The 12,878-nt window shown below is 30.5% G+C and overlaps 1 protein-coding gene across 3 annotated transcripts in view; it reads left to right on the top strand.

Moving 5' to 3' along the window:
- The window catches only part of LOC143255226 (RNA binding protein fox-1 homolog 1-like), a 224,958-nt gene extending 214,043 nt beyond the window's left edge, over nucleotides 1-10,915 (top strand). For 2 of the 3 annotated variants that reach the window (XM_076510551.1, XM_076510552.1), the window contains exons 9-11: nucleotides 1,119-1,228; nucleotides 3,102-3,186; nucleotides 4,786-10,915. In XM_076510551.1, the coding sequence (XP_076366666.1) occupies nucleotides 1,119-1,228; nucleotides 3,102-3,186; nucleotides 4,786-4,830 (240 nt within the window). In that variant the 3' untranslated portion in view covers nucleotides 4,831-10,915. The remainder of the gene's footprint in view (nucleotides 1-1,118; nucleotides 1,229-3,101; nucleotides 3,187-4,785) is intronic. The other variant, XM_076510553.1, reaches the window with a different exon arrangement.
- Nucleotides 10,916-12,878: the final 1,963 nt, after the last annotated feature.

Genomic DNA, 12,878 nt, shown 5'->3' with positions numbered 1-12,878 from the left:
CTTCTTCGGTCATCGTCAGGTTCACAAAATCTATGTTTTACAAGAGAATTTATGTATAGTTGTGGGAAGGTGACTGCTCTCCCAAGTTAGAATAAGAAAAAGATAAACAGCAGTAAAATGTAACAGCTAAAGATGTCTTACATGTCCTGTTCCAAATACTTTTCATCCTATTACTTATACTAATTCATTTTGTAAAATAAAAAATATAATTTATTTATTAACATGTACTAAATGAATGTTCATATACTGATACCAAAATTAATAGCTAATAGATTTAATAAAAATTTTTAGATAAAATTATTAAATTATTCTGTAATAAATACAAAAACATATTTTATAAATACAAAAAAATAGTAAAATCAGAGGAATTCTATTAAAAATTACTAAAACGTTTTAGTTAAAAATAAGGTAATCTAAGAACTTGGCACTACTTTATGTGGATGTACACCTTAAGTCGTATATAAAAACACAACAGTCACAGTAAGCTATCACTTTGCTGATATCATGTTAATTAGTGCCTCTACCATATTGAGGTTAGGAATGCTAACTTCAAGAGGTATGTTTTATCTTACTTATCTCCAAATGGTAGTACTCCATTTTTATTTATTTATTTTTTTATGTTTATCTTTTTCTAACTTGGGAGATCAGTCACCTTCCTACAACTGCCTGCACAACTGGCTTGAGCACCCACATCTCACTCTCCTAATTTCTACTTTTCTTATGTGAGACTGGCAAATTAAAGGTTAAGACTGATAGACAGTGTATCCCCACTGCAATGTGAGTCCTATTTCTGATGCTACCTCCAAAACCTAGGATACATTTTATAATCCTACATTGTAGCTTGTACCCTATGATATCCTTTTTTTTTTCTTAAAAAATGTGAAGCACATTTGAAAAAATTTTTTTTCTTTTAAATTTCATGTTAATGTGTTTTGGCTTGTGGCTTAAATATTTTGTGATTATAATTAATCAGAGGTTGGGATTTGCTGTTTTTAATGCAGTCCTTCCTCATGATTTTGTTTATTCATTTAACTTCATCTAGATATAAATTATTTAATTTCACTAAAATATATATGCATATATATACACACACACGTTTTCCTCATTTTTTGTTTCAGGCCACATATGCAGCTACTGCAGCTTACACAGCTGCTGCTGCTAGAAGTTATGCTGCTGCTGCAGCTGTTGCTGCTACTCAGCCTGTTGCATCATATGCTACTGTAGCAGGGTAATGCTATTTATTTATCAGTTTCTAATTAATTGAAGAAGAATAGCATAATAATTGTATGAAAAGGGCAGTTTCTTCTTCTTCAAAAATTGTTTTTACAAATAGAAAATAAGTTATTTACACAAAAGTAAAAAGTTGATATATTTGTTGTTTTGTGTGTGTGTCAGTTACCATTTATGATATTATATTCATAAACTACTAGCATATTCTTCAAAGAAGTTTAACACCTAGTGGGTCAATAGTAAGTTTATGGCATACAACACTAAAATCCATGATGTGATTTCCCTTTGGTAAAAGGAGTTGAAAGATCCCATTGTGAAGCTTTGTGGTAGAACAACAACAATTCTTAAAAAATACACTTTACATTTCTAATGACTCAATAGTAACTTTGAGCATTTCTAATATTAAATATGTATGTATGTTTTCATACATACAGTGAGCAAAACACAAATATCTTATTTGGTAGCTTTTCTAAGCATCTCTTCAGTGATGTTATTACACAACCTACTTTTTTTACGTATTCTTCCATTAGCATACGGATTAATCTGTTTTGATTATGTATACAAACTTTTAACCTTTGAAAAAATTGCTTCACAGGGACAGATAATTTTCATTCTGCATAACAGTTAAACTGTTTTACTCATTAAAAGTTTTTGTTTCATCTGTCATGCTACTAATCCAAGTGAAATAATAATTTGGTATTTGGTTCAATTTTGTAACAATTGTTAAAATGACACTGACACTATACAATTTTTTTTTTATGTCTACAATTCTGTTAACCCAAATGAAATAATAATAATTTGATATTTCATGTAATTTAATGACAATTATTAGGATAACACTCTCATATTATGTAATTTTCACTGTAATATCATTGTTATAATTCATTTTATTTGATATAATAACAACTCTCTTCAATTACCTGTTGAGTTATTTAATTAAATAGCATCACTGACAGTGTTCAAGCCTCATATAAATCAACTACACTTCATTAACCTGCATATAACAATCAGAATTGTATTTGGACTACTTAAGGTCCAAGGTGCAAAGATAAACTGAAGCTTTAGCCATGTAAGAAACTTCTAAAAACTAGAAAAAAAGATTTATAATTCATTTATTTCAGGTGTCACATTCTCACAAATAAAAAAATCAGCATAAGTTGCAGGTTCCATGAGGCTTGTTTTTGTCGAAGCCCTCAGTTAAGTGCCTCGTGCCTGTGCATAAATCTGGCTCTGATATTTATTTTTTTTAAATATTTTTAATGTTGGCTAACTGTACAGGTCTCTGCATTGCATGTTGCTGATAGATGGGGAGGAAGCAAGTGAATAATGACCAGTGTAATTTTATTCAAAATTTAGAAATTGTGTTCATAATACTAGTATTATTAGAATTAACTTCAGTAGTCACAGACAGACAGGACTGTACTTGGATGCAGTGTATATTTAGTGATATATTTATTGCAGTATTCTACGTTTTCTATATTTATTCACAAACCACATAATAAACATTCTGGTTATGAAACCCATTTAAAATATAATTATGAAAAATTGTCTAAGAAAAGGCAATAAAATAATTTTATATAACTGACATTACTAAATATTTTATTGTTAACTTCATTTAATATGAAAACAGTATAGTGAACTTTTACATCTATTGAAATTGAAAATATATCTTAATATCTTTTGATTAACAGTGATTATTTACACTCAGGTTCATATTTAGCAGAAAAATCTATTAAATAAGCCAGTTGTATGTATGTGTAGGGATTTGATATCATTGAATGTATCAGAGAAAACACTTAAATATACTATACATGCCTTGCTTGTTATTTAAATATTAAGTTTTATAATATTTTGTTGTTTGTCACTTTTAGCACTCCATCCTTATATTACAGTTATGGACGAGAATACACAGATCCTTACCTTGGGCACAGCATAGGACCTATGTCTGGTTACCAGGTAACATAAAAATACATAAACACTTAGTACAGAACATCCATGACCAATGAGAAGTATACTGTTTTACTCATCATAGAATGTACAGCATATTTTCAGTAAAATTCACATTAAGGAACTGTACAGTACTCATATTGCAGATTGCATTTTAAAGCTTTATACATAAAATGTATTACAGCATAGATTACAAAGTACAGAAGGTTTAAAATACTGTATTTCTAATCATCAGTATTCTTCACAGAATATTTCAAATCTGATAGAGCAACTACAAAACCTCGTGGGAAGACACATTTTACAGTGAACCATCATTATTCAAAACATTTTGACCAAGCATCGTTTTTCTCTTGCATTTGTAAGAAAATCTAGTTAAAAAAAAAGATGCCACAGGGATTGTGAGATATTCTTTTAAGATTAAAAAAGCATAAAAGTTCTTTAGGTAAAGCTTATTTGTGTTTTTAAATTAGAATATTTACACAATTTATGACCACCCCAGGAGTGCCATGCATCATAAAAGAATGTCTTAAGAGTTTAGTTCCACTGAAATTTGTAGATGCGACATCCAAGCAGTTTTAACATGTCTTCATTAGACTAGCATGAATACCCATTTCATTCTCCAAGTTCTTGAAAGGTGTGACATTTAAATGGACATGTGTAGGAAACAACTGGTATATACATATGTATTGCTTTTCCAGATGAACGTCCTTTGTTATTTTGCATTGTTTTGCCTGGTACACATGGATGACTTTTGCCATTGACTTCATAGAATCTCACTTTTTCAAGATTAAGCACTTTGTTGGTGTAGGACACATTACAAGTTTCTTTATAAATGGTCATGATGCCTCCAGTTGATCCATATTCCTTTGTTATTCCAATGTCATTACATATAGAGGGTATCTCCTCTTTTGGACATTTTAAATCCCCAATCAAAATATATCTTTATGATCTGACTATATGATTATTTTACATGGAGAGTTTTGTGACATACATTTTTCTAAGGCACTCAGTTTTCAGTGGCATCTTATTATTTATGATATGCCATACAGTGTCAAAATATAGTTCTCACATATGCTATTCCATCATGATTTTATGTTGACTGTGATTGTCAGCTGACTTGCTAATTTAAATATTCAAAATTGTTTTAAAATAATGTACTCAATATTCTTTATATAACTCATATTCATTTTATAAAGAAGTAATAACATAAAAAATGCACATTATCAATCACGTATAGCTTATTTTAATTGTAAGTTAAAATTTTTATTAAGTTTTTGCTTAACATTTATGTTTATAAAACTTAATTAAGCAAAGACTTGTGTTCATAATATTGCAGTATTAACAAGTATCTTGCAACATCAGCAATATCAACTGTATTCAGTTTAATAAACATTATTTGGGAACCATTTTTAAGATATTGTATGAATTGTTTATCTTCCGTTCATAAAAATGTGGTTGATAGCTTAACGTAATAATTTAACATTTCAGTTCAAATTTACCCATAATTGACTTGTTCCAAAGGAAACCTCTTGAATGTGCTCTTTTGTAGAGATGACTTCTTATTTCAAACAAATACATATTAATACTGAGTATTCCTACCTTTTTTAGGCTGCTGTTTACAGAAGTGGATATAATCGATTTACACCATATTAGAAGATTATCAGCCAAATATTTTCATTGGTGGAAAGAAAGTGGAATTTTAGAGAAAATTGTCTTTGATAAATGTAAGGATATAACTTCAACAAGCAACAGAGAGCCAGAGAGGATTATTTGACACATCGACTGCACAAGATATTGTGGCCAATATTGCCACTTAACTGAAAATATTCGCACATACCTTAGTTTGGTTTTATTTAATCCTTGCTCAATCTCTAATGAGATTTGATGATGATATTTTGATCTGATATATAACAATTGAGTGTGACTGTGCTGAAGGGAAAAATTAGGCTTAATTCTAAGCATAATGTTATAGTATTTTGTATGATAATTGGCACCCTTAATCTAGTCAGAAAAGTCAGGTTTATTTGTATTATTTACAGTTAGAAGTACAAAATGAAATCTTATATATTATATATATTTTTTTTATTTTCTTGAAAGAATTACTCTTGTGACAAATTACATAAAAGAAGTGAGTAATTATTTTATGAAAAAGAAAATCAAACAAATATGATATATTGAGAATGATTTTATAAGGTTTACAATGAGAACTGATTCTTTACTTTGTTATTCATAATTATTCATAGATAGGATGGATTATTGTCTTGAAGTGTGGGAAATTTTAATCTCCATTCTTTGTATTTGAAGGACTAGTAATTAATATTTTCTGGAGTATTGTAGAATGAAAATTAAGGTGAAACTTTCAAATGTGAATTGTAAAAGTGTATTATTGTGATACAGTTGGCCTAATTCTGCACATATGAATAGAGCATAAACGATTTCTTGAAAATTAGCTTTACATCCTTTGGGTGTTGTGTCTTGCAACAGAATCATATTTTTAACATCAACAGTAAAAATAGTTTTAAAATATACAAATTAAATATTTTTTTCATCAGCGTAACATCTTCATACTTGTACAAAATGTTTATTTCTGTACTTTGTATGATTTCTATAATAATCAATATTTTCAGATTTCAGAAAATCATTTTATGCAGTAAACAGTTGTTGACTAAATTGTTAACTAATGACTTGTAAACTTTTATCCCAAGAAAAAGAAAATTACCTGCATTATAACACATGATTCAAGTGATAAGTATTTAAAATATTGTAATGGGTGTCATATTACTGTTTCTAGAGTATTTTTCATTTATTGATTTAAACACATAACCTGCTACTTCCAGGACTCAAGTTCCATGCAGTCAGATTGAACCTTGACTATTTTAGTGGATGTTATAAGGATATAATGAATTGGGTGCAAAAATCTTAATCTCTTCCTTAATTGCATTGAATTAAGTTGATAAACAAATAATTGTTTAATTGAAAATCATATCACATGAAAGGTTAATGGCATTTTATAATACACATAAATATACCAGATTTCCTATTGTATTGCATTCAGAAGCTTAATCAGTTGATAGTGTAAATATTGTTTTAACCCAGACTTAAACCAGATATTTAAATGCTAGGTGCATATGTATATCAGTACTGTCATTTTTTGTCTCACTTGACACTTAAAGTTGAATAAAAAAATTATACTTTTATTTCTATATAACACATGTAAACAGGGAAATACACAGGTGAAGTTTCTGTCATATAGAAACCTCGTGTCTTTGAAAGGTTAATTATACCAAGGCAACAACTTGTGCATTTAATTAGGTGTTATCTACGTATTGCCAACATCCAACATGTATTAATACAGATACTACGTTTATCCCAATATTGTGTTACTAAATGCTCAATTCATTATTAGCTTTTTTTATATAAAAAATAACATAAAATAAAAAATGTTTTTAACAGCTCTGCATTTAGTGATAAATAGTACTTACGTAGTTATGAGACAAACAGTTTTAATAACTTGAAATTAGTTAAAAACTTTGCTAAGCTATGATAGAAGGACTTAAGAAACTGTTTCTGTTATTAAAGTGCTGAGTAATTTTGATTAATAATCACATTTGACACGTTCACTGCAACGATGAATGTAATGTTGCTAGAACTTTGTTCTTATGAGACAGAATTAACTACAAAAAGGCTTATAGCAATGGTACTCAGCAGAGGACACGTTATTGTATTTTGCTCTTGTCATGGTGGATTAGCTAAGATATTTTGGAAGGATGACATTGGTGAAATGAATGCCGTCCATATCAAAAAATTGTTGCTTTGGTATTATAATTAAAAGATTCAATATGTTAGGTAAATTTCATTTGTTGCTGATTGGATGTTGCTTTTAAACATTGAATACTATGTATCTCATGACCAAAGCGGTCAAATGATCGAGCATGGCCCTCTGCTGGATAAAAGAATGGATAATGAAGGCCAACATAATTTTTCAGTGGTGGTATGAATGTTCCAATACTTTCACACTGTTTACTTTTTCTTGAACATATCATTACTAAATTTTACCTAGAATTAAAATAGATTAAAATTAATTATGCCTTACAGGAATAACCTTTCAACTTTCTTAAATAAATTTACAAAGCTTTCAACATTTGTAGCATGTCCCTGAAGCTATCATTTTAAATACAGTTGCTTTGGTGATTATTAAATGTGTTGATGGTGTGTCATTTGAAGTCTTATTTCTTTCAGACACAGATATATCTATTTTATTAAGTCTTACATAATATAACCTCTTGATTTAACCTTACAAGTACTATATGGAATAGGATTCATGTGTTAAACACGTTTTTGGTATATTTTGTGATAAATCATGTTAGTATCTCTAAGTTTTAACTGTTTTTTATTGTGATAAAAATACTTTTCAATGTTCTTTAGCCCGTTTTGATATGTGTGACTTTTGTTACGGTAATTCCAGTTTTGCGATTAATAACCTGTAAGAATTTGTAAACATGGATTCTTTATAAATGTTATATATACTGATTATTTTTGTGGTGAACGCGCAATATTTGATGACTGTTACGCAATTTGGTTGTGCTATTTGTTTCTTATGAGGTCTAATACACTTGTTAGTACCAGTTGTTTTAATCTGTCTGTAAATACGTACGATAGGATAGAAGATTGTGTCGAAAATCAATCTATTTAAGGCTCTATTTTCCTTGGAAACACTTGTAAACAATGCTGCTTTAATAATATAATAAAACATCGATATTTTAAATATATATATATATAATGTAATCCCGTTTCTAAGTTTATGTAATTGCGACAAATCCTTTGACATAAACTTTTAGAGACGGTTAAAGCCATATAGTTATAAGTATATTTATATTATGTGCTTTTAAGATATATGTGCGCATTCAAAATGTATCCTGAAAATAAAGCGAGAGTGATAAATAAGGGTTGTAGCGAAATTTACAAAAATATATATATATATATGACCAGAAGGTTTAGAATTGAAAATCAGTATATTTTAATGCTAAGGTTAAGGAAATAATTTTCTCTATATTACTAATAACATTAATGTGTTTTTCGGTAAATATATAATGAGGGAACAATTTAATACAGTGCAATTTACTTTCATTTAATAAGTTATTACTTATTTGAATATTTTAACTCAATTTTAAAAGGGACTTAAAGCTTTATTAATTTAGCTTTTGTTCTGTATCGAAAGATTTTTGAAAGATGTAGTTTTAGTAGCCAAAGATTTCCACGCCAGTATTCGTTTTGATTTGTTGTTGTTTTTTCTCAATTTTTGTGCAAAGCTATTTCGAGGAGGATAGATGCCCCTCATTTTGAAGTGATAGACCAGAGTGAAAGCAGTTAGTCAACATGCCCACCATCAACTTGGGATGCTTTTTCATAAATAAATCGTAAGACTGCTCGCCATTTTATGAAGCTGATGATGGAAGATGATGGGTTTCGATCCAACAATTCGCAGCTTCAGTCGAACACCTAATATGCTTAGCTGGGCCTCTGAAATTTAGCAAAATATATATGTATTCTGAAGTTAAGCACACGGTGTAAGGAATCGAACACTTGTTTGTACTAATAATATTTTCTTCAGTTTGTTAATTTTAATTTGAAAGGAAGTTGTAATAATTAATATCTTCCCTTAGTGAAAGTATGTGAAATTTTGACGAGTATCCAATTATAGTTGACAGTATTAATTGGAATATTATGGGGATTATATTATTAACAAATAATTTGGCTCTGTTTGTGATATTTTTACTTTGCTGTTTTTCACTTCCTAGAAAAGGTTTGTTTTGTTTTTAATTTTACGCAAAGCTACTTGAGGTCTTTCTGCGCTAGCCGTCCCTAATTTAGGAGTGTAAGAATAGAGAAAAGGCAGCTAGTCGTCACCACCCACCACCAACTCTTGGGGTACCCTTTTACCAACGAATAGTGGGATTGACCGTCACATTATAACGTCCCCGCGGCTGAAAGATCGAGCATATTTGATCTGACGGGGATTCGAATCTGTGATCCTCGGATAACCAGCTGGCCATGCTGGGTCCCTAGAAAAGGAGGAGCTTTCGATTAGTTCATGCGGTAAATTTTCTTATTAACAGGTTTTACAATCATATCCTGCTGAACGAGCCTCGTGGCAACATAAGAAAACGTTATACCTCTTAGTATTGTTTATAGATTTTTATTAACGGCCATCAAAAGAGATGCCACTTAATTAAAACTTAATAGTTGGTATCGGCAACTAAACTGTGCAGTAACTAGAAATAAAGCTTTCAAATTTGCTCTTGCCATATGATACAATTCATAGTCATACACTTGACTATGAATATATCTCCACGAATATTAAGCAATTTCAAATATTTTTTACAGATAACATATTCAAATTATCAATGTTAAAATTTAATATTTGCTTTAGTTTTTACGAGAAAAGGACTTTGTAAGCTTGTAATAGAAATTCTCACATGAAGGGATGAATACAAATTAGAAACATTTTGCACACCATGCAAAATCATATCGATAGCTATTAGAATGAAATTAGCCAATTGATGGTGATATAAAAATTATGTGGCCAATTTTTGTTGTGTATTTACCATTAGACTACGTCAGAAGCTCAAACCTTTCATCAAGTGTGTGTAGTACATTCTGGAAATAAACCACACAAATTATTATATCTTTATACAGATAAAAAAACAACAACAGTGTTATAAATCTATAATATAGCAATAGTAAATGAAATTGCAAATAAGAACCAATACAACGTCTAGCTTAATACGTAATACAGAAAACCTCGTTTATAGCGTTGTAAAAAAAATTAATCGTTTTAAGTTTTGGCTCAGCATGGCCAGGTGGTTAGGGCGCTCGACTAGTAATCTGAGGGTCGTGGAATTGAATCCACCTCGCATCAAACACGCTTACCCTTTCAACCGTGGGAGCGTTATAATGTTACGATCAATCTCTATTCGTTGGTAGAAAAGTAGCCTAAGAGTTGTAAGTGGGTGGTGATGACCGGGTGCCTTCCCTCTAGTGTTACACTGCTAAATTAGGAACGTCTAGTGCAGATAGCCCTCGTGTAGCTTTGCGCGAAATTCAAAAAAACAAAGAAAACAAAAGTTAAGTTTCACCACCAGTCGTCTAATCGTTAATTTTGAGATCTCTCATATTCATGCAGTGGGTAGAGATCTATATTAGTAATGATTAACCTATTTCTAAGGTTTTTAAACATCAGTTACTAGTTACAAATTATGCAGTGAGTAAGTAAGCAAAATATCAGACAGGTAGATAAATATTCATATAAATAAACACACAAGGATGCATGTGCATTAACCCTCTCTTTATTTACTTTTCTTTTCAACGAGAAATATCGAAGTTTAATATTAGCTGGCCTTTAATAGCTTAATGTGGAACCAACTCGTGAATCAATTTAGATTTGTCGTTTTTGTGCGTTAGCAGTGTTGTTTTGTGATATGGTTGATTTACACTGGTATACATGTACACTGTATTCAGCGATATATAAAATATGTTGTTTAAATCGATATTTAATACTGGATTTAAAAAAAATAAGTGATAGTTGTGACAGTGATTATTTGTTTTATATGTTGTTTTTTTTATAGCCTGAGGTAGCCAGACTCATCCTGCGTTTACACCTCAGCCTACTATACATGTAAAAAAAAGATGTATATATTGTTGTTCACCTTTCTTGTTCGTCTTGAAATAAACAACAGTGATCACAAGAATACGATCTTTTATGTCAGTCTTTCTTGCGTCGTACACAATGGACTATCCATTCTCTTCTCACAGTAAGTATCGAAAACCCAATTTTTGAGACCTAACAGCTCCCAGATATACCGCGGAGGCACCGGAGAGCAACTATTTAAGTTTAAAAAAATTAGTTACATTATTTAACACAGGTAATGCTTATCGAAATAAACAGGTAAGATCTACATTAACATGTACGTTACCAAAGATGGTTAATAGTTCTTGTTATTTCATTCACTTTTTGAACAAAGTTTATAAACATCCGAACTTTCGAAAGACAATTACAAAACCAACCACCCATTTGATGCATGAAGCCATCATCTAAATGAAGGATCTCTGTTGTTTCCTTTGCTTTTTCTTGCAGAATTGGACAAGATACAAGGAAATTCTTTACTCTTGCTGCTGAAGACCACTCAAACACGATCCGATTTAGCTCATGGTACTTAGTACCCTGTCCTTTTCTTTTGACCTACTGGGCCCGTCATGGCCTAATGTGTTAAGGCGTTTGACTCGTAATTCGAGAGTCGCAGGTTCGAATCCCGGTCGCACCAAATATGCTCGCCCTTTCAGCCGAGGAGACGTTATAATGTGACGGTCAATCCCACTATTCGTTGGTAAAAGAGTAGCTCAAGAGTTGGCGGTGGGTGGTGATGACTAGTTGCCTTCCCTCTAGTCTTACACTGCTAAATGAAGGACGGCTAGCGCAGATAGCCCTCGAGTAGCTTTGCGCGAATTTCAAAAAACAAAAAAAAATATTTTGACCAAATCGATGTTGTTGCTCGATAAATATTTTTCCATTATTTTACCCTTTTCTTAATAATGTAAATCTTTCCACATTTAAAATGACCAGTGACTTCTGGAATTCTCTTTTTTTTTTTTATCTCAGACTATTTTAAAGGCATAAAACTTTTCCTTCAGGTTTATAATTTTCAATTTCTTCTCCATGGGTCTGAAAAATAAAACTACTACTGCTTCATTTTATTATTACTTTCTTTTTTTTTCCTAGTTTACCAGCAGCCTTTTATTAAAATTAGATTGTTTGTTTTTCGCGCAAAGCTACTTAAGGGTTACCTGCGATAGCCGTCCTTAATTTAGCAGGAGAGGACTAGAGTGAAGGCAGCTGGTCATCACCACCCACCGCCAACTCTTGGGCTACTCTTTTACAAACGAAAAGTGGGATTAACCGTAACATTATAACGTCCTCAGGGCTGAAAGGGCAAGCATGTTTGGTACGACTGGGATTCGAACCCGTGACCCTCGGATTATGAGTCGAACGCCTTAACACGCGTGGCTATGCCGGGCCATTAAAATTAGAATTATAAATTTTAGGGGCAAGGAACTTAATACCCTTTTTTTAATAATTTTTTATAAATTCTACTACATACCCTAATCTTTTATTACAATACTACTAAATTCCCTATTTTTTATTTTTATCTAAATGCCCTCATTTTGATAAAAACCTACTATATACCTCATTTTTATAAATACATGCTTAAATTTTATATAAAAATAAATTCATTTATTTATAGTTATATTTATTCCAACATAATCTTTCAACGAAATAAAAAATAATTTAACTATCCAATATAATTTATCTAAAGCTTTATCAAATACCTTTATCCAATTGAACATCAAACACCCTAACTTTGACTCTAACCCTAATTCTAAATTCGTTAAAATATTACATGCATATTCAATAGCTTTTTTTAAAAAATAAGGGTATTTAGTAGATTATTTTAAAATAAAAGTATTAAGTATATTTTTCCTAAATTTTGAAATTTGGAAAGAAAGGATTTTATTTTTTCGTTAGAATTATTTAAAGAGTAGAATTTTGCACTTAAAAGACAAATATATTTCTACAAATTATAAATTATGGTTCTAATTTGACTAAAAATAGTGACAGCAGAAAAAAAAATATTTAACCAATACTT

This window comes from Tachypleus tridentatus, chromosome 7, assembly GCF_004210375.1.
Source record: "Tachypleus tridentatus isolate NWPU-2018 chromosome 7, ASM421037v1, whole genome shotgun sequence".
Taxonomy (NCBI): Eukaryota; Metazoa; Arthropoda; class Merostomata; order Xiphosura; family Limulidae; genus Tachypleus; species Tachypleus tridentatus.
The sequence above is the reverse complement of the archived record's forward strand: the minus strand, read 5'-3'. Positions and strand labels throughout refer to the sequence as shown.